Source organism: Dendrobium catenatum, unplaced genomic scaffold (genome assembly GCF_001605985.2).
Source record: "Dendrobium catenatum unplaced genomic scaffold, ASM160598v2 fragScaff_scaffold_1238, whole genome shotgun sequence".
In the NCBI taxonomy this organism is placed as follows: domain Eukaryota; kingdom Viridiplantae; phylum Streptophyta; class Magnoliopsida; order Asparagales; family Orchidaceae; genus Dendrobium; species Dendrobium catenatum.
In genome coordinates, this window is record NW_021319700.1 from 161562 (window position 1) to 187719 (window position 26158).

A 26158-nucleotide genomic window follows, 5' to 3' on the forward strand; every position below is an offset into this window, starting at 1 on the left:
ACCGCTACCACCACCCGGTGTCGCCGACCACCATCTTCTATGGACTTTATATTGCACTCATTTTACTACAAATCAAACAAAAAAGTAAAAATCTCATGCATTCATTTTACACTGCATTCCTTTTTAGTCAACTAAACAACCCCTATAAGTGAATTTCAAATACATCAAAATTTTATTATGTGCATTTGTCTACTTCAAACAAAACAACACCAATATCTGAAGATTGTTTGCAGCTTCTTGAAGAAGATTTTGTTCTTCTGTGCAAAGAAGACTGTACAAATCATCCAAACTGAGTGGTTGAAGATTCGTTATGATTGCAGTTTTAAAAGCTTGGTACGTCGCGGGAAGTCCATTTAGGGTATAGAGGATCACATCTTTTGGATCGATTTGGCAACCAGCTGCTGTGATAGAATCTACTTTGGATTTGATTCCAAGAAGATAGGCAGTCATCATTTTATCACCTTTGGTCAGATGATATAGGTCCTTTTTCAGCTGGATGACACGCAATCGGGTGGTTGATTGCAGCCGATTCGCAAGAGTTTGCCATATCTCGTGACAGTGGTTTAAGGAAAGCACATATGGAAGAATCGAGGTAGAAATTACCGAATAGAGTTCGACTGCTAAATTTTGATCGGTAAGAATCCAAAGATCGCGTGATACGGTGGATGCCGTTGGGCAAGACGATGATCCATCCAAGAACCCTTTGAACCCATTCGAGGTTAAAATCTTCTCCACTTGAGATCGCCAAATCAGATATGTATCTGGCGTATAAGATTTGGGAACTAATTTCTTGAGATTACTCATGAGAAAGATGAGTTGAGGTGGAATAAGTTGAGTTGGTAGGGCGGTAGAATCCGCATTTGTGGAGGAGTTTGAGGAATTCGACATCAGATGGATGCAAAACAGGAAAGAAATAAAGGATTGAAACAAAAAACAGAGAAGATAAAAATCAATCTGATACCATGATAACCTGATAAGGCTGTGAAGCAACATGTCGGGAAAAGTGGAGCTGAGCGAAATAGAGAAAATAAGAATTGTATTGATTGATTTCCTAAGTACAGACTAAGGTCCTTAAATAGAGAATTACAGTTGAACACGTAAGCAAGATTAAAGAAACTAATATAAGTACAATCTTGAATAACAGAAACTTCTAGAGTTATTTATTACTAACATCCCCCCGCAAGCTAATGGTTTCAGACGAAAGAATTAGCTTGTTGGTTAGTTCTTTGAACCGAGCATTTGGTAGAGATTTGGTGAACAAATCTGCTAACTGATCTTTAGTAGAGATGTGATGAACATTAATGCTGTTGTTTTGAATACATTCTTGGATAAAATGACAGTCAATTTCAATGTGTTTTGTCCGGGCATGATAAACCGGATTATTTGCTAATGCGATAGTTGAGGTGTTGTCACAATACAGAGTCGTCGATCCATTTTGAGGGCAATCTAGTTCTTGAAGTAGACGACGAAGCCAAATAATTTCTGTTGTATTTGCAGCTATTGCTCGGTATTCAGCTTCAGTAGAAGAGCGGGCAATGGTAGATTGCTTCTTTAAACTCCAAGAGATGAGGGAGTTGCCTAGAAAATTACAGTAGCCTATTGTCGACTTGCGATCCTGTTGATCTCTTGCACAGTCAGAGTCAGAATAAGAAGTCAGAGTTAAAGAGTTACCTGTTAAGGGAAGACCGTAATGAACCGTTCCACGAATATATCTGAGAATGCGTTTAAGAGCAGAAAACTGGACTTCGGTCGGAATGTGCATTGCCTGACTTGCTCGGTTTACAGCATATGCAATATCAGGGCGAGTTAGTGTCAGATATTGTAGAGCTCTTACTAGTTGACGGTATAAGGTAGGATTTGAAAATGTTGGTGATTCTGTAGAGACATTGGTTTTGGGATTGGAAGGAGTTTCCAGTGGTTTACAATTTGTCATACCAGCTCGTGCCAAGATCGATTCCGCATACTTCGTTTGGTGTAGCAGCAATCCCGTGGAGGTTCTCTCGGCAGTTATTCCTAAAAACTGATGTAGAGATCCCAAATTGCGCATGTTAAATCAACAATGTAAGCTATCCAGCAGTTCCACATTTCTTGATGAGTTGTTCCCTGTTAATATGATATCATCTGCATACACTGAGATATACATTAGTGAATTATTTTTAGAGTATATTAACAAGGAGGGATCCGCATTACTGGTTTGAAATCCAAACTGATGCAAGAACCTTGTGAAGGTTTCAAACCATTTCCGAGGAGCCTGTTTCAGGCCATACAAGGCTTTGTTCAATTTATAGATGTAAGTGGGATTATGCGTATCGATAAAGCCAGATGGCTGCTTCATATAAACCGTATCAGTAAGTGAACCATGTAAAAAAGCATTAGAGATATCTAATTGATGTAAAGGCCAATTACGGTGTAAAGCAATACTAAGAAGAATTCGAAGTGTAGGAATTTTGGCTACCAGACTAAACATGTCCGTGTAGTCGATACCAAATTCTTGATTGTAGCCAAGAGCTACTAATCTAGCTTTATAACTAGCAATCGTTCCATTTGAATTTGTTTTGGTGCGAAAAATCTATTTACATACTAGTGCATTTAAATTTGGAGCAGGAGGAATTAATTCCCAAGTATCTTGTGATTGAAGAGCTTCGAATTCCGTTGACATTGCTTGACGCCAATGCTCCTGCTTGATAGCCTGACTATATGATGTTGGATCGGAATCAGTGATTTGATGAGTAAGATCAAAAACTTTCTTGGGCCTCAGATTTCCAGTTTGAAACCTGGTTTGCATCGGGTGTTGAATTGGTCTGGACGTGGCAGTAGATTGAATGGGAAGCAGAGAAATAATAGGTGTAGTGGTCATAGCCGGCTGAGGACTCGGTGAGGTAGAAACCAATGGAGAGGAATGAGGAGAACATTATTTGATAGAATTTGTAGGAACCAACAGAGGCGGTGGCAGATACATTCTTGAATTAGTGGATTTGGTTGAAGAAGAATTATACAGTTGGTCTTTAAATGGAAAAATGTTTTCATTGAACAGAACTGTGGACCTCCGAAGGAGCACCGCTCGCGGGGGTTCGAACGCAGAGAGTACGGCCGCACTATCCCGTAGGACAAAACGATTGTAGGCCTCTACGCTCGACACGAACGGGTCGATGGGAGGGCAGATTGGATCGCGCATACGACTAACCATTGGGGATAGATGCTGTCGCCAGCACACCCCGATGGGTAGCAATATACACGACCTAGTCACGGGTTTCCCCCACCCGATACGAGAGATCGAGTGGGGTAAAGTAGATTGCGGGGCCAAGTTTCCCACGGGCGCAAGCCCCCGTGGTTAATTACATCCCGGGCCGGAGCCCGAGAAAACTCTCGATTAAGAATCATACATTATCTTTTCCAAATTGGGATTAGCACGAGGGTATAGACTAGGAAATCCTACTCAAAAGGAAGAAAGGTCCGAAGGGCTGAATCAAACATGCGTGGCTCAAACCAGCATTCGGAGGCTCTGGGGCACTAAACAGAAACTGGAGAAAATAAATCAAGCACTCGATCACATGTTTTCCCCAATAAAAAGAAAGTGATAGAAAATAGAAAACTGATCAGAGGGGCAGAATTAAGATAATGATTATTTTGTCTCTAATTATGGAACAATTATTACGGCCTCTGACCGGACGTAGAGCTACGTTCGGCCGCCAATAACCTGTCGCCACGTGCTCTTACTCTAAACCGTGCGGCCCGACGACTTGACCTGGAGCGGAACCCGGGAATGCTATGTTCGCGATTTTCTCGGTATTGCTCGGTATTTGCTAGGTATTGCTTCGCAAAAATGAGAAATACCGCTCTGTGAAGATCAATACCATGCAAATACCGAGTTGTACCGAGTTTTTTACAACTCGGTACAACTCTGTACAACTCAGTATTTGCTCGGTATTGCTAGGGATTTGCTCGGTATTGCTAGGTATTTGCTCGGTATTGCTAGAAAAAACTCTGTACAACTCGGTACAACTCAGTATTTGCTCGGTATTCCTAGGGATTTGCTCGGTATTGCTAGGTATTTGCTCGGTATTGCTAGAAAAAACTAGGTACAACTTGGTATTTGCTCGGTATTGCATGCTAGGTATTTGAAATATATCCAAAAGGTAATGGGATGTTGTTCGGCTCGTCAAGGATTTAAAAAAACGCACGTGCGAGAACCCAAAAAACAGCAGATCGGGTCGGCAACTTTTGTTCATGCTACGTGGCGCTAAAATATTGGTGGTCGAACGTAGAGGAGCGTACGTTCACCAGACCGAATAAAAGTTCCTAATTATGTGTGAAAAATGGATTGGTAAGCATTACTCATTTGAACATTTCCCATAGTGATATAATATATTTTCAAGAAAATGAAGCTAGAACATGTGGTGATGAAATCAATGGATCTTTCTATATTGACATATAAGTTTAAAAAAGAATAGGAAACTTCTTGCATGTAAGAATGTGGAGAAGAACCAAAACAGAATGGAGCGCTTTCTATAAAAAAAGTCTTTCTAGATTTCGAGAGCTGCAAAAGCTTGCATCTCTGTAATAGATATGAGGAAGGATGGGTGAAGAGTGTTATTGTATTATTATGGGTGTTGCAGGCTAAAAAATTTGTGACGGTAGAGTAAAAAGATTTTATGTCCTAGAGATAAACGAAAATTTAGCACACAAACAGATAATTAGGAGCTACCATCAACCATTATGTCTTTATACTTCAATCAATTTGATTAAATCATATCATTCAACCATTCTCGTCACTCTATCAATTATAATAGTAGTATCAATATTTATACTTTGTAATAGCAATCAGTGATAAAAATTAGTGTATCAGTATCGGTGTTCATACATTATCACTATACAGTAATCAATATCTGTATTATTATAATCAATATAATCATTATCAGTAATAAGTAATTAGTATTAATAATCAATAATCAATAATTAATATTCTATTAGATATTCATATGAGGGTATCTTGCTCATGCACTTATGACTCCCAATTAGTCACCCCTTATGACTTGCAATCAGTATACTCTTTATAACTCTCCTTGAATCATGTGAATAGGTTGTCCCAACTCCTTATAACTCTCAATCAATCTCCAATTTCTTATGACTCCTGTCAATAAATTAGTGAACTTGTGGGTATCACATGAGATTATCATATTATATATATCTAATATCAATCAGTATATTATTTCTATCAGATCAATATCAGTACACTACAATACATTCTTTAAATACACATTAATTATTTATATTCATAGTATTCTTAAATAAAAACACTTAATTATTTATTCAGTGCAAATTACACAAAAATTCATTAACTTCTATCTTATATCTTCAAATTCAAAGCTTAAAAAATTATAAAAAAATATTTATAAAATAAGTCATCATGTTTAAAAATTTGATAAAATCGGTTTGCAAAATAGACACCTGATGGTCCAAAAATCTTTCAATTATACCGACTTGTATCAATTTCTTAAGGATTTGCATCAATGTAAACAATTATAGAAAAATTTGTGTAATTAACACACTACAATATCTATGCTAAGACGAAGATGGTTTGTGATTTGGACTTATAATAACTCTTGAAAAAAATTATTTCACTGGATCAAAATATGGGTGACCAAGGAGTATAAGCCTTACAAGATGTTGGTATTCCAACAAGGTTTTTTTCAAAACATGATGTGATATGACACCAACCTCCACCAACTCTAAGTTAATATTTGTAACATATGATTTGATTTACTCCATCTTTAACTTCTATAGAATGTGGATGATATAGCATCATCATCTACATTCCTTGTGAACTTTTATTATTCACTTCTTACTTCTTAATAATATCATAACTTGTAGCTCTTTATACAAATTTTATGATGCTCCTCAACTTTATCATCATGTACACCTTTATTATATAGTTTTAATGGTAGCTTCTAAACTAGGATTACACCATTTGACCACCATCATATGCCTTGGTTAACCCATGTCCTAATTGGTTGGTCGAACAATGCAAGGGCAACATCAATTAAATCATATTTGGATCATGAAATGGCATGATTTATGTCATGTGTTATTAATAAAAGAAAGAATAATCCATTTAAGGACTATAATGCTTATCTTAAAACCTATAAAAGCTCACTTATTTGATTCATTAGAAGAGAATGTTTAAGCTCAAAAGGTTGCTTAGATCCTTTGAGACTTCTTATGATGGCATACTACTAGAGCATTAAGCCCTTATTACAGTACCAGAACATTAAAGGTTGTGCACATGTATGTTAAGCAAAAAAATGAATAAATAACTTACCCTTTGCATTTCACATTTATATAAATGTATATAACACATGAAATGTGTCATATAACTTCTATAAATTTATGTATAGCACACATATTCAATCTTTTATTAAAAATAAATACATATTTATACAACAAATTAAGGCTTTGTTTGGGACATCTTTCTTATTGCTTTATAAATATTCAACTTTCTAGTAAAAATTTTCTTGAACTATAAATTTTTGTACTAAAAAGTTACTTTAGAAAGCAGTAAGAAAGTCGTCTCAAACGAAGCCTAAATAATTCACATAACTTATTCACACCTTTATATAACACTGATATTTAATAATCTTCTTCACTAACAACATATTTTGTCCTTGCATGCTCATAATCATCAAACGGAGTTCTCTATAAAAACTAAAGTTTATGTATAGACAAAGTTTCAGATCCCAAGAAAATCAAAACTTTCATAAAATTCATGTCACTTAGGCTTCGTCTGGGACAGCTTCCTTCATGCTTTCAAAAGCATTAGTCTAGTTTAAGAAAATTTGGCACTAAAAAGTTGCTTTAAAAAACAATAAGGAAGTTGTCTCAAACAAACCCTTAATCTTTTTGAGCAAACTCAAATCAATATATTATCAATTTGGCTCAAGCTTTTATTCATATTTGAGGTATAGTTATATGTCTACTACTACCTCTACTCATAAAGAAATATATGTGTTTGTATTAATATGGACTCACATAATGTGTGAAGAAGCTGAAGACTTCATGGGACCTCTGACTTGTTGCAACAAGTTAAAAATTAACACACTGTGCATCACACAGTTTCAACATTATCTCATTGTAATGGTTCAATAAGAAATGTGATTATGAAGAAAAATTTTGATATAAACTTCTTTTAAATAATGATCAAATTTTGATCAACCTTGCTAGATGTTGTTCGAAAAATGTTTCAGCATTGATTGAAAATTTTCAGACATTGATCGAAGTATTTTCAAATCATGATCGAAGCTTCTTTGACAATCTTATTTTGAAATGCAAACAAAAATCGAATAAGCTTCGAATAATGCCGAACATTTTTCGATCAAAGCCATAACATATAACATGGTTTGAGTAAAAAGAGTTGTCAAATGTATAATATCACTAGCATTCAATGATAATAACAAGCTAGGAGAGTCAACTTCTGTCTTGAAAGATTGTTTATATAATGTTCGATCATCTCTTTGAATTCTAGAGATATTTTGATTCGAATGAGCACTCATATAGTCATAGAGATACATTTTTTTTGGTGGGAACATAAATTATGTTTTTCAAATATTCTCTCAATTTTTATCGTGGCAATTTAAAAAAAAAAACATTTAAATTTATTATTTTAAAAAATAAAAGGCAAGATGTAAAAAATTTATAATTATAGTACAAATTTTCATATTCTAAAAAATTTAAACAATTACTTTATCATCAATACAAATATATATATTTTTTTCATATAAGTGATTAAAATATTATTAGCCAATTAATATTCATATTGGTTGCGTGCTAGAATATACGCGGCGATAGAGTTTGTAAATTTGCATCCTAGCGTTGTACGAGTATTCAGCACACAAGCAGAAAAGTGAAGTGAACACCAAGGTTTTTACGTGGAAAACCCGAAAGAGGGAAAAAACCATGGGGCCTCGCCCAGTTGCAAAATTTCACTAGTATTTGTTTGAAGTACAAAGGTTGATCCGTCTTACAAATCAAGACGATCAATTTACAATCAACTTCTCACAAAGTTACAAATATTTATCATATAAAATTTTGATTATAATATTCTAACGTAAAATTTTTATATATAAAAACCAAAACTTTAATAGAAAAAATCCCCCTTTTTTCTTTCTGTATCCAATATTCTTGTTCGCAAAGGGATCATCCTCTGAGAACGAAGCTCGCGAAGGCTCCACTTCTTGGTCTTACCTTCGTTCTCCCCAGCTGTGAACAGATCCTCTTCCCAGTTTCTCTCTCCGTCTCTCTAATGGAGGACGTGAAGGACAAAATGAAGGGCCTAATTAAGAAGGTCAACAAACCCTTCTCCTCTTCCTCCTCCGCTTTCAAAGGCCAAGGTCGCGTCCTAGGTTCTGCCCCCTCCTCCACTCCTTCCAATTCCACCGCTTCCCGGTTACTCCCTCCTCCTCGACCTTCAGTTACCGCTACCAAGAGCCCGGCCGGCGTCGCTGCGTACGAGCCACTTGTCACCTCCAGCGAGAGGTCCGCTTCCGCTGCCGCCACTTTTGAATGCCCTATCTGCTCATCCTCTTTCCCTTCGGAAGAATCTGTTTCCGATCACTTGGACTCTTGTGTCGGTCCTTCAGCCGATGCCGGATCGGGTACCGGTGTCGTCAACGGCGTCGGCGGCTTCTTGTCGGGGGAACCGGCTGAAGCATCGGTTGAGATCGTGGTTAAGCTGCTGAGAAATTTGACTCGAGAACCGAGGAATGAGAAGTTTCGGAAGATCCGGATGGGGAATCCGAGGATTAAGGAAGCGATTGGGGATGCGGTAGGAGGGTTAGAGTTGCTGGAGTGCGTGGGGTTTAGAATCCAGGAGGAGGATGGTGAGAAATGGGCGACGATGGGGGAGCCGACGCGGGAGAGGATTGCGGTGATCCAGGAGGCGGTTTCATTGTTGGAGAGGTGGAAGGTAAAGGATGCTGCGGCGGCTCAGAATGGAACTATGGAGAAATTGGTTCCGGAGAAAGAGAGTGAGCAAAAGTCAATTGACCGTAAGGTAGTTTGCTTTCTCTGCTTTTGTTTTTTAGGATTTAATATTGAACTCAACTTTGTTGATTTTGGCATCTTGATTTGTGTTGTGCTTTTTAAGGGTATCATTCTCATTAGCTGTTCATGTTGTATTTCGTACATTGGATTTTAAAATTATTCTCCCAACTTTTGTTTCAAAATTTTAAATTCAATTCACTTTTGGCTTTACAAATTGGTTCATAATTCTACGTAGCTGTACCCTGTAGTTGGTACTGTCAGGGTAACTCTGATCTCTGTCGTGTGTTTGTTTGCTGGCAAGTTCCCGTGACTATGATGGGGTAAACTTTCATAGTTCATTATCTTGGTTTCGAATACTCTTTTGATAGTGTATTAGTGTGGTAAACCTCAGCTCTTTCCACCGATTTGGTTTAGCTGTTGTGTATGAAATGACTAAACCACTAGGGTACTGGAGTTTAGCATCTGATTGACATATATGGATGATGGTGCTGTGTCAAAATGCTAAAATCACTAGAAATATTGTTTTATTTTGAAATTTTTACAAACAAATAAGTTCCCAGCTTTCTAGTGTTAGAATCCCATGGTGAACACAAGTTAATGATTTTGGCATATATCGATTACAGTTTGATTTAGTTTCTAGAATTCTCGAAACACTTAATAAATTCGTAATGTTATTTTAATTGTAATTTGTCTGCCATTTCTTGCATTGTTGCTTTTACATTCTAAAACTTACCCCCGAGCTTTATAAAATCACCCAACAGTACAATCAACTTTTTCTTCACTCTCATTTGATTTCCTAGTCTGATCTAATGCTTGGAATTCTTCGTAGCTAAAATGTTTACTTTATTATTTGGATTAATTTAATTTTGCAATAACTCTTTGAGTTATTTCCGCATTTCCAAGAAAATCATAAGGTCAAACCAAGGTTTGAACTATTTGGGTTTCGGGAAGAAATCATGGTTTGCATGCTAGAGGATGCTTTTTAATCATCATTTATTAGCTTTGTGTCAAGTAGTAATAATCGGCTTTATGAACTCTCTACTCCATTCAATTCTTTTTTATTGAGTGACACATGTAGTTTTAGCTTTAGTTTATGGAAGTCTTTATTCACAACTTCGAAAGAAGTTTTCTTTTATTCATTAAATTTTCCTTAATGCCTGTCACTTTGATTATTCCTAACATCCTTATTGGTGCATCTTCTGATTTCCATTATGCATGCCCCCATCACCTCCCTATTTTCTATAAGGTATTACTCACAGAACTTCTCTAACACTATCATTTTTACACCATATTCATCCAAACTTAATGCACATTCATATTAATGTTCTTATTTCATCTATACTTAGCATAAATGTAGGTATTTATTTATTACACTTCGATCAATGTAATATAACTTATATGAGAGAGGGTTGAGTGCATCTCATTTCAACATAAACATAATTTATACAATCTTAGGAAAGTATCTAGTAGGAAAAACATGAAATTGAGGAATAGAATTAATCGCAAAATAAATAGAATAGTTCATGAATTGATGAGTTGGTAATAATGATCTTACAAATCAAGGAGGTGATAGTGGAAGAGGAAGGAAACATTGTGGAACTATTGTTAGTGCGGTCCCCAGTTGGTGAAATTTATGTTGGCATTTTACACTCCCCTCAAGAGAATGAATGAGTGCTATGCATTTCAAGCTTGTTTGATAATTTCTAAAAGATTAGGCCTAATAATCTTTTGGTGAGATTAATAATTTGTTCATTTGTGGTTACAAATAGAGTACATATAAGATCATTATCTAGCTTCTCCTTTATAAAGTGTCTATCAACTTCAATAAGCTTTGTACGGTAATTTTGTGAGGGATTATGTTCATTATTTATTACTGATTTGTTCTTATAAGACCTTTTCATTCAACTTTTAAATTATCTTGAATAATATTTAATCATAACAATTCGCAGATTCCTAGTTTCATATATATGAATTCGGCTTCTATAGTAGTTCTTGTTGTAATTTTTTTTTAACTTTTCCATGTTACAAGATTGTCTCTTAAAAAGGTACAATATCCTTAATTTGACCTACCTACTAATCACAGAGCATATAATTTGCATATGTGTAAACTTCAAAAGTTAGATACACCCCTTTTTTAAATAAAATTTGTTTACTTGAGATTATCTTCAATATTGTAGAATTCGATATTTTACCTTAAGATGTTATTATTTAGGATTGTGCATGAATTGATTGATCACACCTAGGGGTATCAGTATTTGACACAATCCGAAAAAGACCAAAAAATTTTGGGTTTGGGTCGACCCGTTTGGAAAAAGAGTCGATTTCGGGTTTCATGTTATGTCCCATTTCTAATTTTGGGTTGGGTTCGGGTCAATCTAAAAACTCGAAAGCAACCCGAACTGACCCGAGACCCTAGCCCGCCCCACTCCACAAAAGCTCCCACCCTATGCTTGCCCCGTGTTCATGCTCGCCTGCCTCGTCCCCAAGCTTGCCCCCACATCCCGTGCTTGCGCTCACAACCTTGCACCTGTGCCCATCTGCCTCGCCTTGCGATCTGTGCTAGCGCTCGCCGCCTATCATACGCAACCCATGCTTGCGCTCTCACGCTGTTCCCACCCGTGGGTTAGTAGGTCGAGTCCATTTTTGAATTTTTTATTCGTTTGTCTAATCGAGTCGGGTTCAAGTCAGAGCAGTTGAAGGCGGGTTAATTTCGAGTTGGATCCGAACCCAAATCGAAAACTCATTTTGACACCCCTAATCACAACTACAACGTAGGCAACATTATGTCTCGTATGTAATAAGTAGATAAGTCTTTTGACTAATCTCTAATATGAGGCTTTTCTTCAGTTTTGTATTCTGGAGAATTTCCAGATTTATAATTAAGTTTTACAAATTACTAGTCTCTTTCAACATGTATGCTATACATTTTTATTGTGAGATCAAGAGTGTGGAACTTTAATGCAAAGGAAGTACTTTAAATTGCTCAGCTCTTTGACTTTAAATTATTGGAATAATCTTTTCTTTAAACTCTTAATCTTTCACTCCACTATTTATCATGGTAAAATATTTAACATTAACTAGTAGTGTTGAGAATCCCCCTGAAGTTTTGTTTCACAAATAGTGTATGATCTCTTTAACTTTATTTATATCTCATATTGAGCATTTCCTTGGTGAATCTCCCAAGTCATGCCCTTAGAGGTTTCTTCAACCCATGCATTGTCTTTTCAACTTACATATATTTTGTCTATATTTTAGTTGAATATAAGGGTAACCTCCATATACATTCCTCCAATAAGCCATTCTTCACATAAAATTGCTATACCTTCCGACCTTTGTTAGTTATTAAAGATAAAAGAACTCTAAAAATATTCAATTTGGCTACTAGAGCAAATGTTTTAAGATAATCATTCCCACTTATTTGATTGTAGCCTTTGGATAGTTGTCTAACTTCATACATTTCTAGTGAATCATTGGATTTGTATTTTATAATAGACTCATTATATATCCCACTATTTTCTTTCCTTTTGGTAACTTTACTAATTCCATGTTTTACTTTTAATAGGATTCTATTTATTTCCTCATATCATTATTCAAATTCACATTAATTAAAGCTTTAGAGATTGTTTTAAAAATAAAAATAGTATGCTGGCTAGTAAGGAAGGATTGATGATTATGAGAAAAAAATTTATATGAAATAGGTGCAAGTGATGTTTAATTATTGTTCTTGTACTTTTATTTGTAGATTCAATAGTTCTCTTAATGGATTCAGTGAGATATTGATTCAATTGATTGAGCTTGCATGGATCGAGATGCCTTTCTTCTCGAGTAAGCTTGTAATGACTAAGTAGTAATTTGTTTTGGTATAAAATCGCTTTGGGTAAGAGTAGTTGGTTCTAGAATAGAGCTGTTTGCTAGGATGTGAGGTAAAGAAGGGAAATCTTAGAGAAAAAATTCTTTTATAAATGATTTTTATTTCTTAGAATGAATAGTAACAAAGTTGTGATTTTTTTTTTTTTCATTGAAAATGGCATTAGCAAACACATAAGGGTGGTAGCATTCTGTACCCTTTTTGTATAGAAAAATAAACACATAAGATACATTTAGTTGTTTAAGGGTCAAGTTTTTCTTTGTTTTGGGAATGTATATGAATAAGAAACATTGCCAAATATTTTTGTAGCAAGATTGTTTGAGGAAAGAATTTGTTTAGGACTTTTATAAGTCTCTTTGTCCAAGGAAGTTTGTAGGTAACTAGTTTATGATGTGGGTGGTTTTTTAAATTTCTTTCTTTTGGTATTATTTTGAAATAATTTTTTTTTTAAGGAGAGCCCTTTTAAAAGCAATTAGATGACCATTCTTTTGTTCAATTGCTCCATTTTATTTGAGTGTTGCAAGTATGAGGATAGAGACGTTAACTTACTCTTTGATGTTATTTAGATATGGCTATTTTAATTTTAACACTAAGTTGTTTTTATATCATGTTTAAAAAAAGGTGAGAATGATTATACTCAGGTGTGCAATCATCAATAAATGCTATAAATCATCAAGCTCCAGAGATGTTATGTGTGGAGGATTGCCCCACCTATGTTACTATGAATGGGAGAAGAAATAAGGACTCTTATATCATTTATTGAAAAATTGGTATGTTTGTATTTTGCTAGTTGACAATCAACACAATGAAATTCTTCAATATTGATTTATTTGAACAATGGAGGAAATGTTATTTTGAGAACAATAAAGGATGGATGGCCAAGGAGTAGGTGTTGAAGCTATATTTGTTTTTCTTTATTAATTTTAATGGTTTATGAGAGAATAGATAATAATGAAGGTTGCATAGAGTTTTCTTGATCGTTTTCTTGGTTTTGTAGAGATTTCTTTTTCTTTCATAAGCCTAACCATTCTTATTGTGCCTTGCCTTTGAAACACAAAAATATGAAGATAAAACACAACACTTCACTTGGAGTTTTTAGTTAGCTTTTGAATGAATAACATGTTTGTAATTAATTAAGGTACATGGAGGATATTTTGGAGTGCAAAGGATTTGCTTATAATAAACTCTTTGACTAGCCATGTTTATCAAGGACATCATCCATGCTTATTTTCTTATTGCTTGAACAAATGGGTGTAAATAAACTTGTGAGAAATTGATCATATGATTTGTAGTATCTAAATCAAGTATTCAAGAGTTAAAAGTTGGCATATCTGAGATTTTAGAGTCTAAAAAGAGAAGGCAATACCTAAGAATGCTAGAGTATAAATAATTGGTTTAGATGTATTTTCAGTTGCTCCTAACAGGGTCTTTTATGTCTTTATGTGCCTCATAAATGGATTAATTTTCTTCTTCCTTTTAAGAACCCCCAAACCAGTCATTATTATTTTAGTTCTGTACATTAAATTGATGTTTTGGAACTCTCACATTGGATTTAGATTGTATCCCTCAATTCTAAGAGAACTCATGATCCAAGGGTGAGTGGGTATTGTTGTTGTTATCCATGGAGAGAAATTGTAGTTCTATTCACACGGGAAAGAAAAAAGGAAAGAAATACAATAATATAGCGATAAAGGCATCATTAATGATAATAGTTTGCGGAAATGTAGCGATGAAGGCTGCAACTTGGAAATGTTCGCATCAATGCAGCGATGAAGACTATAGTTAAAAGAAAATTAGGTGAAAATGAAGAGAGTGCAATAATGAAAGTTGCAGAGTTGTGGTAATGCAACGATGAAGGATGCAACAATAGTTTGAATCTTCTAAAATATCAGCAAAGTATTTCAGATTGCAAAACCATTAATAACTGTAGGCCATCTTAGTCACCTTTGATGTTTGAAATTGTTATGTAGAGCTTGCATATAGCGGAATGTTACCTAATATTATTTGCCATAGTTTCATGTCTTGGACCAATAATTAGAGTACGGGATGACCCAGCTGTTCACTAAGAATCTTGCATCACTTTGAACTTGGTATATAATCCTTATATGATTTTATTATACTTAGGAATACGTAATTGTGTTTTCTTTGCTTGGCTGAAACTTAGATAGCGGACACAATTAAAATAATCTGCTTTGCATGCTGGAAGATGCCTTCTTGAATAAATGCTCTTGCAGGCTGCATTAGTTATAATTTCTAGCCAGCCATTATCAAGGTCATATCAAATCATTTTTCTGCCTTCCGACTAATCCACAGCAAACAAATGTACTCAGTGGCTGACCAATTGTGTGGACAATTTGATCGCTGCTGATGCAGCGCATCCAAGCCTGACCGTCCGATCTGTTTACTCTCCCGGCCAGATCACCGTTCAGCTAGTTTCCGTTACTTTATTAGCACTGCTATCTTTTAAATGTTTTGTTTAATTTTAATTTTCTTATTAGCACTGTTAGTGGGGCAGCATGCCGTTAGGGAGCAGCCACTACTCTTTTGCATTTCCCGTTTTGGTAGTTAGTACAGCCACTTTCTTTGGGCTGCATAGCCATTTTTAGCTCTCTAGTTTTGTATTTCTCCTCTTGGAGAAGATGAACTCAACAGTTGATGAAATAGAATTACAGGCTCAAGCCTTCTACGTTTTCTGCCTTCTGTTGATTGTTCTTGTTAGCCTGCCTCTTCCATTGCATACCACATCAACTTGGTATCAGAGCCAGCGGCTTGGAGAGATGGCAGAGTCCAGCAAGCGTGCGACGAGCGAGGAAAACCGAAGTCTGGAGGCACTTTGGGCTGCGCACGCTGGAGTGGAGAAGCGACTGGATGACATTGCCGCTGCGGTAGAGCGTCTTACTATTGCTTTACGGCGGGAACCGCCGTTCGGTCGATTGGGTGATGCGCCACCGCGAATGGTGAGACCAGCTCCACCCACAGATACACCGACTGATGTCAATCGTGTATTCCCAATGCGACGACGACAACGTCACGCATTGCCACCGGAATTTTCCGACTCGGAAGAGGAACGACTTAGCTTCAATATGGAAGGAATGTCGGATTCGGACGCTGATATGATACCCCGGCGGCATCGCCGTTTCACGGGGCGAGACAGGCATCATGGTGAGTTCCGAGTTAAACTAGATATACCTTTCTTCGATGGTCGGCTTCGCATTGAGGATTATTTGGATTGGGAGCATGCCGTAGAAATTTTTTTTGATTACATGGAGATCGAGGCGGAGAAACAGGTCAAATACGTGGCTTGTCGTCTGAAGGGGGTGCGGGTGCCTGGTGGTCTCAGCTGATTCAATCTCGTCGACGGGAGGGTCGTGGACCAGTCAGGAGCTGGTCTCGGATGAAGCAGCACCTCCGGGGACATTTCCTCCCCACCGACTTTGAGCAAATGTTGTATTTGAAATATCAACATTGTGTTCAAGGGAATCGACCGGTCAGTGAGTATACGGAAGAATTTTACCGCCTCTCGGCGAGGAATGATCTGAATGAAACGTCCAACCAGTTGGTTGCTCGTTATATCGGCGGGCTGAAGGATAGCATTCAGGACAAGCTGGAAATGAGCTCCGTTTGGTCCTTATCGGAAGCCGTCAACTTCGCGCTCAAGGCTGAAATGCAGTTGGGTCGACAGCAGCGTAGCAGCACTCATCGGAGATCTTTCTTAGAAAGTGGCAATGATGCTATAAAACCTCCAGGAACTGTTATAAGAAGAACCCCAGCTGTAGCAGATACTAGCGGACCATCTAATCCTGTGAAGCCAAACTCAGACCAGCAAGCGCCTGTGAAGCCGAAATTTCCTTTCAAGGAAAATCCTTATCCACGACCACAGGGTCTCAAATGTTTTCGGTGCTTTCAACCCGGACATAAATCTAATGAATGTCCGAACAGACAACAATTGCAGTTGTTAGATGGGGAAGCAGAGGAGGACGGCGTACTAGTTGACGATGAACTTCAGGCAGACGTGGAAGATGTTATTGGTGATGAAGGGGAACAGGTAGTATGTGTTCTCGAAAAATTACTACTAGCGCCACGAAAATCTGGGCAATCTCAAAGGCATGCCATTTTCAAAACCAAATGCACCATTGCCGGCAAAGTTTGTGACATCCTTATCGACAGTGGCTGCACGGAAAATGTGATTTCACGCGCCGTGGTTCACGCCTTGAAATTAAAGACAATGAAGCATCCTCAACCTTACAAAATCAGCTGGGTTAAAAAAGGGATGGAAATCATGGTGACAGAGACTTGCCGGGTTTCGTTCTCCATTGGGAAACATTACTCTTGCGAAGTGTTGTGCGATGTCGTAGAAATGGATGTTTGTCACCTTATACTCGGTCGGCCTTGGCAATTTGATGCGGGTGCTATCTACGACGGAAGAGCCAATACTTATGCGCTGGAATGGAAAGGCAAACGACTCAGGCTCTTACCGCAATCGCAGGGAGTTGAAAATAAGGCTGAAATGACTACGCCTGCTTTGCATTTAGTCACTGGCAATGGGTTTTTGACCTCTTGTTCCGACGACAGCCCCATGTTTGCCTTAATTTTTCGGGAGATTGCACCAAGCTGCAGCTTACTTGTCCAACCCAGCGTGGAGCACCTGTTGGAACAATTTAAAGACTTACTATCAGAGGAGCCAACTTCATTACCTCCACTGCGCAACTTGCAACATCAAATTGATTTGGTACCTGGCTCTACTCTTCCGAATCTACCACATCATCGACTAAGTCCTAAAGAGCATCAAATCCTGCAACAATTAGTGGATGATCTGCTGAAGAATAACTTGATTCAACCAAGCTTGAGCCCATGTGCGGTTCCAGCCCTCCTTGTCCTTCACGCGCCGTGGTTCACGCATTGAAATTAAAGACAATGAAGCACCCTCAACCTTACAAAATCAGCTGGGTCAAAAAAGGGATGGAAATCATGGTGACCGAGACTTGCCGGGTTTCGTTCTCCATTGGGAAACATTACTCTTGCGAAGTGTTGTGCGATGTCGTAGAAATGGATGTTTGTCACCTTATCCTATGTCGGCCTTGGCAATTTGATGCGGGTGCTATCTACGACGGGCGAGCCAATACTTATGCGCTGGAATGTAAAGGCAAACGCCTCAGGCTGTTACCGCAATCGCAGGGAGTTGAAAATAAGGCTGAAATGACTACGCCTGCTTTGCATTTAGTCACTGGCAATGGGTTTTTGACCTCTTGTTCCGACGACAGCCCCATGTTTGCCTTAATTTTTCGGGAGATTGCACCAAGCTGCAGCTTACTTGTCCAACCCAGCGTGGAGCACCTGTTGGAACAATTTAAAGACTTATTATCAGAGGAGCCAACTTCATTACCTCCACTGCGCAACCTTCAGCATCAAATTGATTTGGTACCTGGCTCTACTCTCCCGAATCTACCACATCATCGACTAAGTCCTAAAGAGCATCAAATCCTGCAACAATTAGTGGATGATCTGCTGAAGAATAACTTGATTCAACCAAGCTTGAGCCCATGTGCGGTTCCAGCCCTCCTTGTCCCTAAAAAGGATGGTTCGTGGCGTATGTGTATGGATAGCCGGGCGATCAATAAAATCACAGTGAAGTTTCGTTTCCCTGTTCCGAGGATTGAGGAGCTGTTGGAGCGGTTGTCCGGCGCCACGGTGTTTTCGAAGTTGGACCTACGCAGCGGATATCATCAAATCCGCATCAGACCCGGCGACGAGTGGAAGACGGCATTCAAGACTCGCCAAGGCCTGTACGAGTGGAAAGTTATGCCGTTTGGACTGTGCAACGCGCCCTCGACCTTTATGCGTTTGATGACCGATATTCTTCAGCCTTTTCTAAACATCTGTTGCGTGGCTTACTTTGACGACATCCTGGTGTATAGCGCAACTATGGAAGACCACATGGTCGATCTGAAGAATATTTTTATGGTGTTACGGCAAAATCAGCTCTACCTAAATCCAAGTAAGTGCGAAATCGCTGCTTCAGCAGTCTATTTTCTTGGATTTGTTGTTTCGGGCGCATGTGTTGAAGTAGATAAGCGCAAGGTGGAGGCTATCGTCAACTGGCCAGTGCCCCGGTCGTTCACAGAGGTGCGCAGCTTCCACGGCCTGGCCAATTTCTACTGACGATTCATCAAAAATTTCAGTTCGTTGATGGCGCCAATTACCAACTGCTTAAAATTTAAAAATTTCAGCTGGGATACAGAGCAATCCCGTAGCTTTGAAGAAATCAAGTTGGCACTCTCGTTCGCCCCTGTTTTGGCGCTACCCGACTTCGACAAAACATTTCATGTCGACTCGGACGCTTCAGGCATCGGAATTGGGGCAGTGCTTAGCCAGGACACTCGCCCCGTGGAGTTCTTCAGTGAGAAGCTTTGCCCGTCGCGACAGAAATGGAGCGTGTATGAGCAGGAGCTCTACGCGGTTGTTCGAGCCCTGAAGCAATGGGAGCCATATTTGCTTCACCGGGAATTTGTGTTGTGCAGTGATCACCGAGCCTTACAGTTCCTTAACAATCAAAAGCACATCAACCGCATGCACGCAAGGTGGGTTATGTTCCTGCAACGATTTTCTTTCGTATTAAAGCACAAGTCAGGCGCCCAGAACGTCGTAGCCGATGCACTAAGCCGGCGCCATGCACTGCTGGTCCAATTGAAGACCGAGATCACTGGGTTAGAATGTCTGAAGGATTTATATGCCTCGGATTCTGACTTTGCGAAAATCTGGGCAGATTGTCTGCAAGATGAAACTGACAAAGAATTCTCTATAAGGCACGGCTTCTTGTTCAAATTGAATCAGTTATGCATTCCTGATTCCTCTTGGCGTCCTCAACTGATCAAAGAGATTCACTCCGGTGGATTAGCAGCTCATGTGGGAAGAAGAAACACCTATTTGCAGCTACAAGCACGATTTTTCTGGCCACATCTGCATCGCGACGTTATGCGATTTGTAGAAAGATGCCCAGTCTGCCAAAGCTACAAAACAGGCAGACAGCTTACGGGACTATATATGCCGTTACCGACACCGGAATCCATTTGGGAAGACCTCAGCCTCGATTTTGTTCTGGGTTTACCACGTACTAAACGAGGTCACGACTCCATTATGGTGGTGGTTGATCGCTTCTCAAAGATGGCTCACTTCGTGCCGTGCAAGAAGACCTTCGACGCCTTAAATGTTGCTCGCATTTTTTTTGCTGAAGTAGTCCGGCTACACGGACTTCCCCGGAGTCTCACATCCGATCGGGATGTTAAATTTGTAAGTCATTTCTGGAAGGAGCTGTGGAAACGATTGCAGACCGATATCAAGCTCAGTTCGGCATACCATCCTCAAACGGACGGGCAAACAGAAGTCATCAATCGCACATTGGGCAATATGCTTAGATGTTTAGTGCAGGAGCATCCGCGCGGGTGGGACGAAATATTAGGCCAAGCTGAATTCGCCTACAACAGCATGACCAACCGATCAACTGGAAAAACTCCCTTCAGCATTGTGTATACTAAACTCCCGAATCATACGGTGGATTTAGCCGTTTTGCCCAAGTGCTCGAGTAAGCCCGCCGCTGACTTCGCCGCCCAGTTCTCCCAAATGCTCCAAGAGGTTAGAGAAAAACTGGATGCCTCTAATCGGAAGTATAAAGAGGATGCAAATAGAAGACGACGAGAACGAAGCTTCGCCCCTGGGGACCTAGTCATGATCAGAATGAGAAGGGAGAGATTTCCTCAGGAATATCAATCCAAATTAAGCCCCAGGAGGATCGGTCCGTTTGCAGTGCTCAAACAGATTAATCCAAATGCTTATGTGATCGACTTGCCCGCTCACTATAATACTTCTGCAACTTTCAACATTGGTGACTTGGTCAAGTACCATCCACCTGACGAAGCTCCTACGAATCTCTCATCTACAGATTCGGATTCTACTGATGGAGGGGGAGAATGATGCAGCGCATCCAAGCCTGACCGTCCGATCTGTTTACTCTCCCGGCCAGATCACCGTTCAGCTAGTTTCCGTTACTTTATTAGCACTGCTATCTTTTAAATGTTTTGTTTAATTTTAATTTTCTTATTAGCACTGTTAGTGGGGCAGCATGCCGTTAGGGAGCAGCCACTACTCTTTTGCATTTCCCGTTTTGGTAGTTAGTACAGCCACTTTCTTTGGGCTGCATAGCCATTTTTAGCTCTCTAGTTTTGTGTTTCTCCTCTTGGAGAAGATGAACTCAACAGTTGATGAAATAGAATTACAGGCTCAAGCCTTCTACATTTTCTGCCTTCTGTTGATTGTTCTTGTTAGCCTGCCTCTTCCATTGCATACCACATCAGCTGCCTAATAAATTCACCATTTTCCATACTGTCATTTCTTTCAAAGTTGCTGACCCTGTTGAATGCTTTCACTGAATGGCTTTCATTTATTGCTCATCTTTTAGCAACATATTGGTTGATTGGAGGACGATTGTGTCTTGAAAAGAAAATTTAAATGAAAAATAAAAAAAAGACATGAAGACACTTGCCTGTTATCCTTTTGAAATTCCCTATGTTTGGTGCTTTTGGAACTAGTAATGCCCATTTACACCTTAAATGAAGCCCGTTTGCATTTTTTGCCTATTTGAACTTTTAGTGTAGAATAGCCTAGTATGGCACTATGGATTCTGTGTCTATCTTTTTTATTACCTTATTGCAAATAAACTTTGGGTATTTTTGGTTTGAAGGAATTGGAGGTAATGTAATGTATTTTTCTTCACGCTTTCAAACCTTTGTTTGATTTTAATGCAATTAATTGGTAAATGGATTTACCTAGGAAATATAAACAATTCTATTTTTTTTTTCATTTACAGTTCCAAACCCAACTAAAGTTGAAAACAAGAAGAAAAATTTTTCATACCATCTCTTTACTCAGTGTCTTCTGAAACAAAAATTCTATTATTCTCATCAATCAATTAAGAAAAAAAAATTACTGCATTTCTCACCTAAATAAGTGCGCGAAAGCTAATTTTAATTTAATTCCTTTATCATTTTCTCTCCTTTAATTTGTTTAAGCCAAACGAAGCCTTTATGCTCTTCATGTCCGTCTGTATTATAGTCGTTTAATGTGCATGTCTTTTACGAGGATTTTAAAAACAAATCATTTCGAAGGAATTAGATGGTTTAAGCGCAATTGGTCTCCTTTGTCCATCATCAACATAAGTCATTCCATTGCTAAGCTTTTGGTACATGATTGGCTTTATCAAAGGTAGTCATGGCAAAGATAAAAAAGAAGAGATCATGTATGATATGTAATTTTCACTAATATTCTCTTTCGTGTTTAATAGCTGACTCACTATTCGGTCAAATCTAGCAGGACATTACATTGACGACACAGAAGTTAGGGATTAACACTCCTAGATATCACATGCATTTGCTGATATCTAGCAATACTTGCAGGCCTCTCCTATCGTATATTTGTGATTAGACTCATTGTGCCCACCAAATCCACGTACCCACTTTGAGCACTACACAGTTTAGGACTTGGTTGGGTTGGCTTGGGGGGACTTGGGGAATGATATTGTTGGGAAGACAATGATCCTACTTGATTTCGTACTAGATGTTGAAATTTTGGTTAGATCCTAGTTTGGTGTTTGTGATGCGGACATCAATACGAAGATTTGATGCATCTATCACAGGAGGCGTCGTAAATTGACGGCTATAATTTAAATCTTAAATTATGAGTTATTTTTTGAATTTTAGCTCTTATTTTATGTTATTTCTTGTTTTACCCCCTAGATTTGTTTATGTGAGTGTTGTTGCCCAAGGGGCAACTTTGTCTTTTGAGTTTTTTTATGTTGTGGCCTATATATAGGGCCTTAAGCTATTGTAATAGATGATGAAGATGATTGTCCTAATAATTGTGCACTTCGGCTATTTTTTAGGTTCGGGTCTTCTTTTCTGTTCCAGAAAGTGTGGCAGCTAAAATTGATTTGCCTGATTCTTTCTATAATTTATCTATTGAAGAGTTAAGAAGAGAAGCTGATGCAAGGAAAAAAAAGATTGCAGACTCTCAGTTATTAATTCCCAGGTCTTATAAGGAGAAACAAGCTATGGCTGCTAGGAAGAAGTATAAGTTAACTGTCATTCGGTTCCAATTCCCTGATGGAGTGGTGCTTCAAGGCATATTTTTGCCCTGGGAACGAACTACCGCGTTATATGAGGTCAGTTAATTATCTGCCCTTTCATTTATTTTGTGTTATTCCTTTCTTGCATCCATTGACCATAACAAATTTTTCAATAGATTTTAAAAAATATGGGTAAGAAGGCTTCATTTCTTTTTATAAAAAGCTGGGTAAGATTTACCCTTCACAGTTAAAAAAAGAAAATATTAATTCATTTAGAAAAAGACTTACTGTCCCTTTTTATTGAAGATAGTTCTTGAAATTCAACGGTAACATTGACTGTAAAACTGGCTGATCTTCAACACCAGTCCAAAATTGGGGAAATTATTGGGTTCGAACACCGGACACAGCTTACCGTTTGGAGACCAATCAGGTGCAGGTTATTCATTACCGAGCAATACTGAGCTCGCTATGGTGGAGTACCGAGTTCGCTATTGTGCGGTACTGCTTGGTACTGCTCAGTACCGAGCTCAGTACCTAGTAGGGGGTGATGTGACGCATTTTCATTGGGCTTTGGACGACGTCCGGTGTCTGAACCCAATAATTTCCCCCAAAATTGGGAATTCTAAGAAGTTCAATTGAATTGAATGTCTTGTTTCATTTTTGTAAGCTGAAGAAAAGTGTACCAACATCCTTTGTCAATCATATTAGAGCTACCATTGTCATTAAAATTAACTTGAGAATGATAGGCAAGATTGTTGCATGTTATTCATAACAATAAACGGAGAGTTTATCATCTTAGCATTGAAAGAGCATTATACGCTCACAAATATAAGATGAAGAGTAGCTCATAACAAGGAATATGAGATTTTTTTTAGGAGAAACTCAAGATTTTCTTATTAACCTTCATTTTAATTTTTCTTTTCTTTTTCTTTCTCTTTCAGTTTGTGAGCTCTGCTCTGAAAGATCCCACCTTGGAATTTGAGCTTCTGAGTCCAGCAATGTCGAGGGTTCATGCGATCCCTCGGTTTCGAGGAGCTGATGGAAGTACACCAACCCTAGAAGAAGAAAGCTTGGTTCCTTCAGCCCTAATCAAATTCAAACCCATTGAGACAGATTCAATTGTTTTCACAGGCCTAGCCAATGAATTTCTTGAGCTCATTGAACCACTTGCAGGTGCAGCTACTGTTCCATAGCATCTCATGTTTAAAAGCTCCAGTTTAAGCAATTATTACTTAGCTGCTGCAATTCTCACGACTTAATAATTTGTTGATGTATAAGTCTGTATAAGGAATTCATTGAAATAATTCATTTGTAAACGCAGAGCCGTTGCATTTTTAAATTTATAAATTCTTTCATTTATATAAAAATAATTTATAAATTTTTTTTAGTGAATCTGAATATAACTCTGATTTAAAATATTGTTTAAATTTATTTATTGGTGTTTTAGTAAAAATCATGCTTTTGGGAGAGGAATTATTGCTTTGTTTATATATATAACTTGTCGATTCATGACCACTCTACTTGAAAGATTAGCACATGGAGACTTGTCTTGGAAGTTTAGACCAAGGCATGATCTGTCCAACTGACTCTAAGCCCTAAGTCGTTCACCTCGATAATGATCACTTGTACACAGTAACTATCTACAATTAAGGCCAATCGCTTGTCGCTAATATCCTCATTCCAGTTGCAAGAAGCACAAACCATGAAGACCTTGTGGCTTCCCAGGTTGAGTTCATCCTTGTTGTAGGACCATTTTCACTTAAGGAAGCTCGCCCTTCACATCTAGTGGTCCGAGCAACGCTTTTATGGACTTGCTTGCATATTGAGATGACTCGCTTTCATAGACTCGCCCTACATATCATATCCTGAAGATTAGCCCTAGGCACTCAAAGGGACATGCCTCAGGGTAGAGAAGAGCTATGCAAGATGCAGGAACTCACATGATGACTAACTGTTTAAGGAACAATTATTACGTCCTCTGACCGGACGTAGAGCTACGTTCGGCCGCTAATAACATGTCGCCACGTGCTCTTACTCTTTACCGCGCGGCCCGACGACTTGATCCGGAGAGGAACCCGGGAATGCTATGTTCGCGATTTTCTCAGTAGTGCTCGGTATTTGCTCCGTATTTGCTAGGCATTGCTTTGCAAAAATGAGAAATACTGCTCTGTGAAGACCAATACCATGCAAATACCGAATTGTACTGAGTTTTTTTACAACTCGGTAAAACTCAGTACAACTCAGTATTTGCTCAGGATTTGCTCGGTATTGCTAGGGATTTGCTCGGTATTGCTAGGTTTTTGCTCGGTATTGCTAGAAAAAACTCGGTACAACTCGGTATTGCTAGGTATTTGCTCGGTATTGGTTATTGCCGAGCAAAATCGACCAATACCTAGCAATACCGAGCAATCTTGGGTCCGTTCCGGGTCGGTTTGTCGGGGCGCGCGGTAAATAATGAAAACGTGTGGCGCGATTCTACTGGCGGCCGAACGTAGAGTTGCGTACGTTCACCGGACCAAATAAAAGTTCCTGTTTAAGACACTTGTTTATAATAATTTGCAACAATTATATCATATATGATCTTCTATTTTTACTACGTGTAACCTTCTATATAAATCTTTAACTTCTACAAGTAATAAGTGAACATGTATATTTTGAATCTTTAAGAGCTTGCACTATTTGCTATGAGATTAATATCGACTTTAGAGCTGTTTTCTACATTCCTCATACTGACTCAAGCCTCACATAAATTTTCAGTTCTTACTCATAGGTCACTCACTAATAATGTTGGAAGTCATCTGCGAATAATTTTGAACTAAAATAGATGCTTGAGATCCAACTCTTCTCTTGATTAATTTCCTAACAAGTTCAAATTTTTAAATTTTGAAAAAGAGAATATCTCCGAATAAGAAAAAGAAAATATCTAGAGAATGTAACAAATGATCAAATCTGTTGAATTATAATGGTTGTAAAAATCAGACTGGACAACGAACCGGAAGAAGGAGAGGTTCATGGTTCGATCGGTTCGACAGGTCGAACCAGATGATGTAATAAATAATAATATTATTAAAAAATAATAAAATTAATATAATAGAATATAAGTATTTGAGCATTTAATAATATTTATAAAATTTTAAATT

General features: G+C 38.3%; 2 protein-coding genes across 2 annotated transcripts; one reads left to right on the forward strand and one right to left on the reverse strand.

The window, feature by feature from the left end:
• Positions 1–1156: 1156 nt before the first annotated feature.
• Positions 1157–2047, reverse strand: LOC110098160 (uncharacterized mitochondrial protein AtMg00810-like). Its single transcript, XM_020824893.1, has one exon. It carries the CDS (start codon positions 2045–2047, stop codon positions 1157–1159), a length of 891 nt encoding a protein of 296 aa, XP_020680552.1.
• Positions 2048–8233: 6186 nt separating this feature from the next.
• LOC110098165 (plant UBX domain-containing protein 2) lies at positions 8234–24359 on the forward strand. The gene is made up of 3 exons (XM_020824899.2): positions 8234–9046; positions 22836–23114; positions 23960–24359. Exons 1-3 carry the CDS (start codon positions 8297–8299, stop codon positions 24209–24211), a joined length of 1281 nt encoding a protein of 426 aa, XP_020680558.1. The 5' UTR covers positions 8234–8296; the 3' UTR covers positions 24212–24359.
• Positions 24360–26158: the final 1799 nt, after the last annotated feature.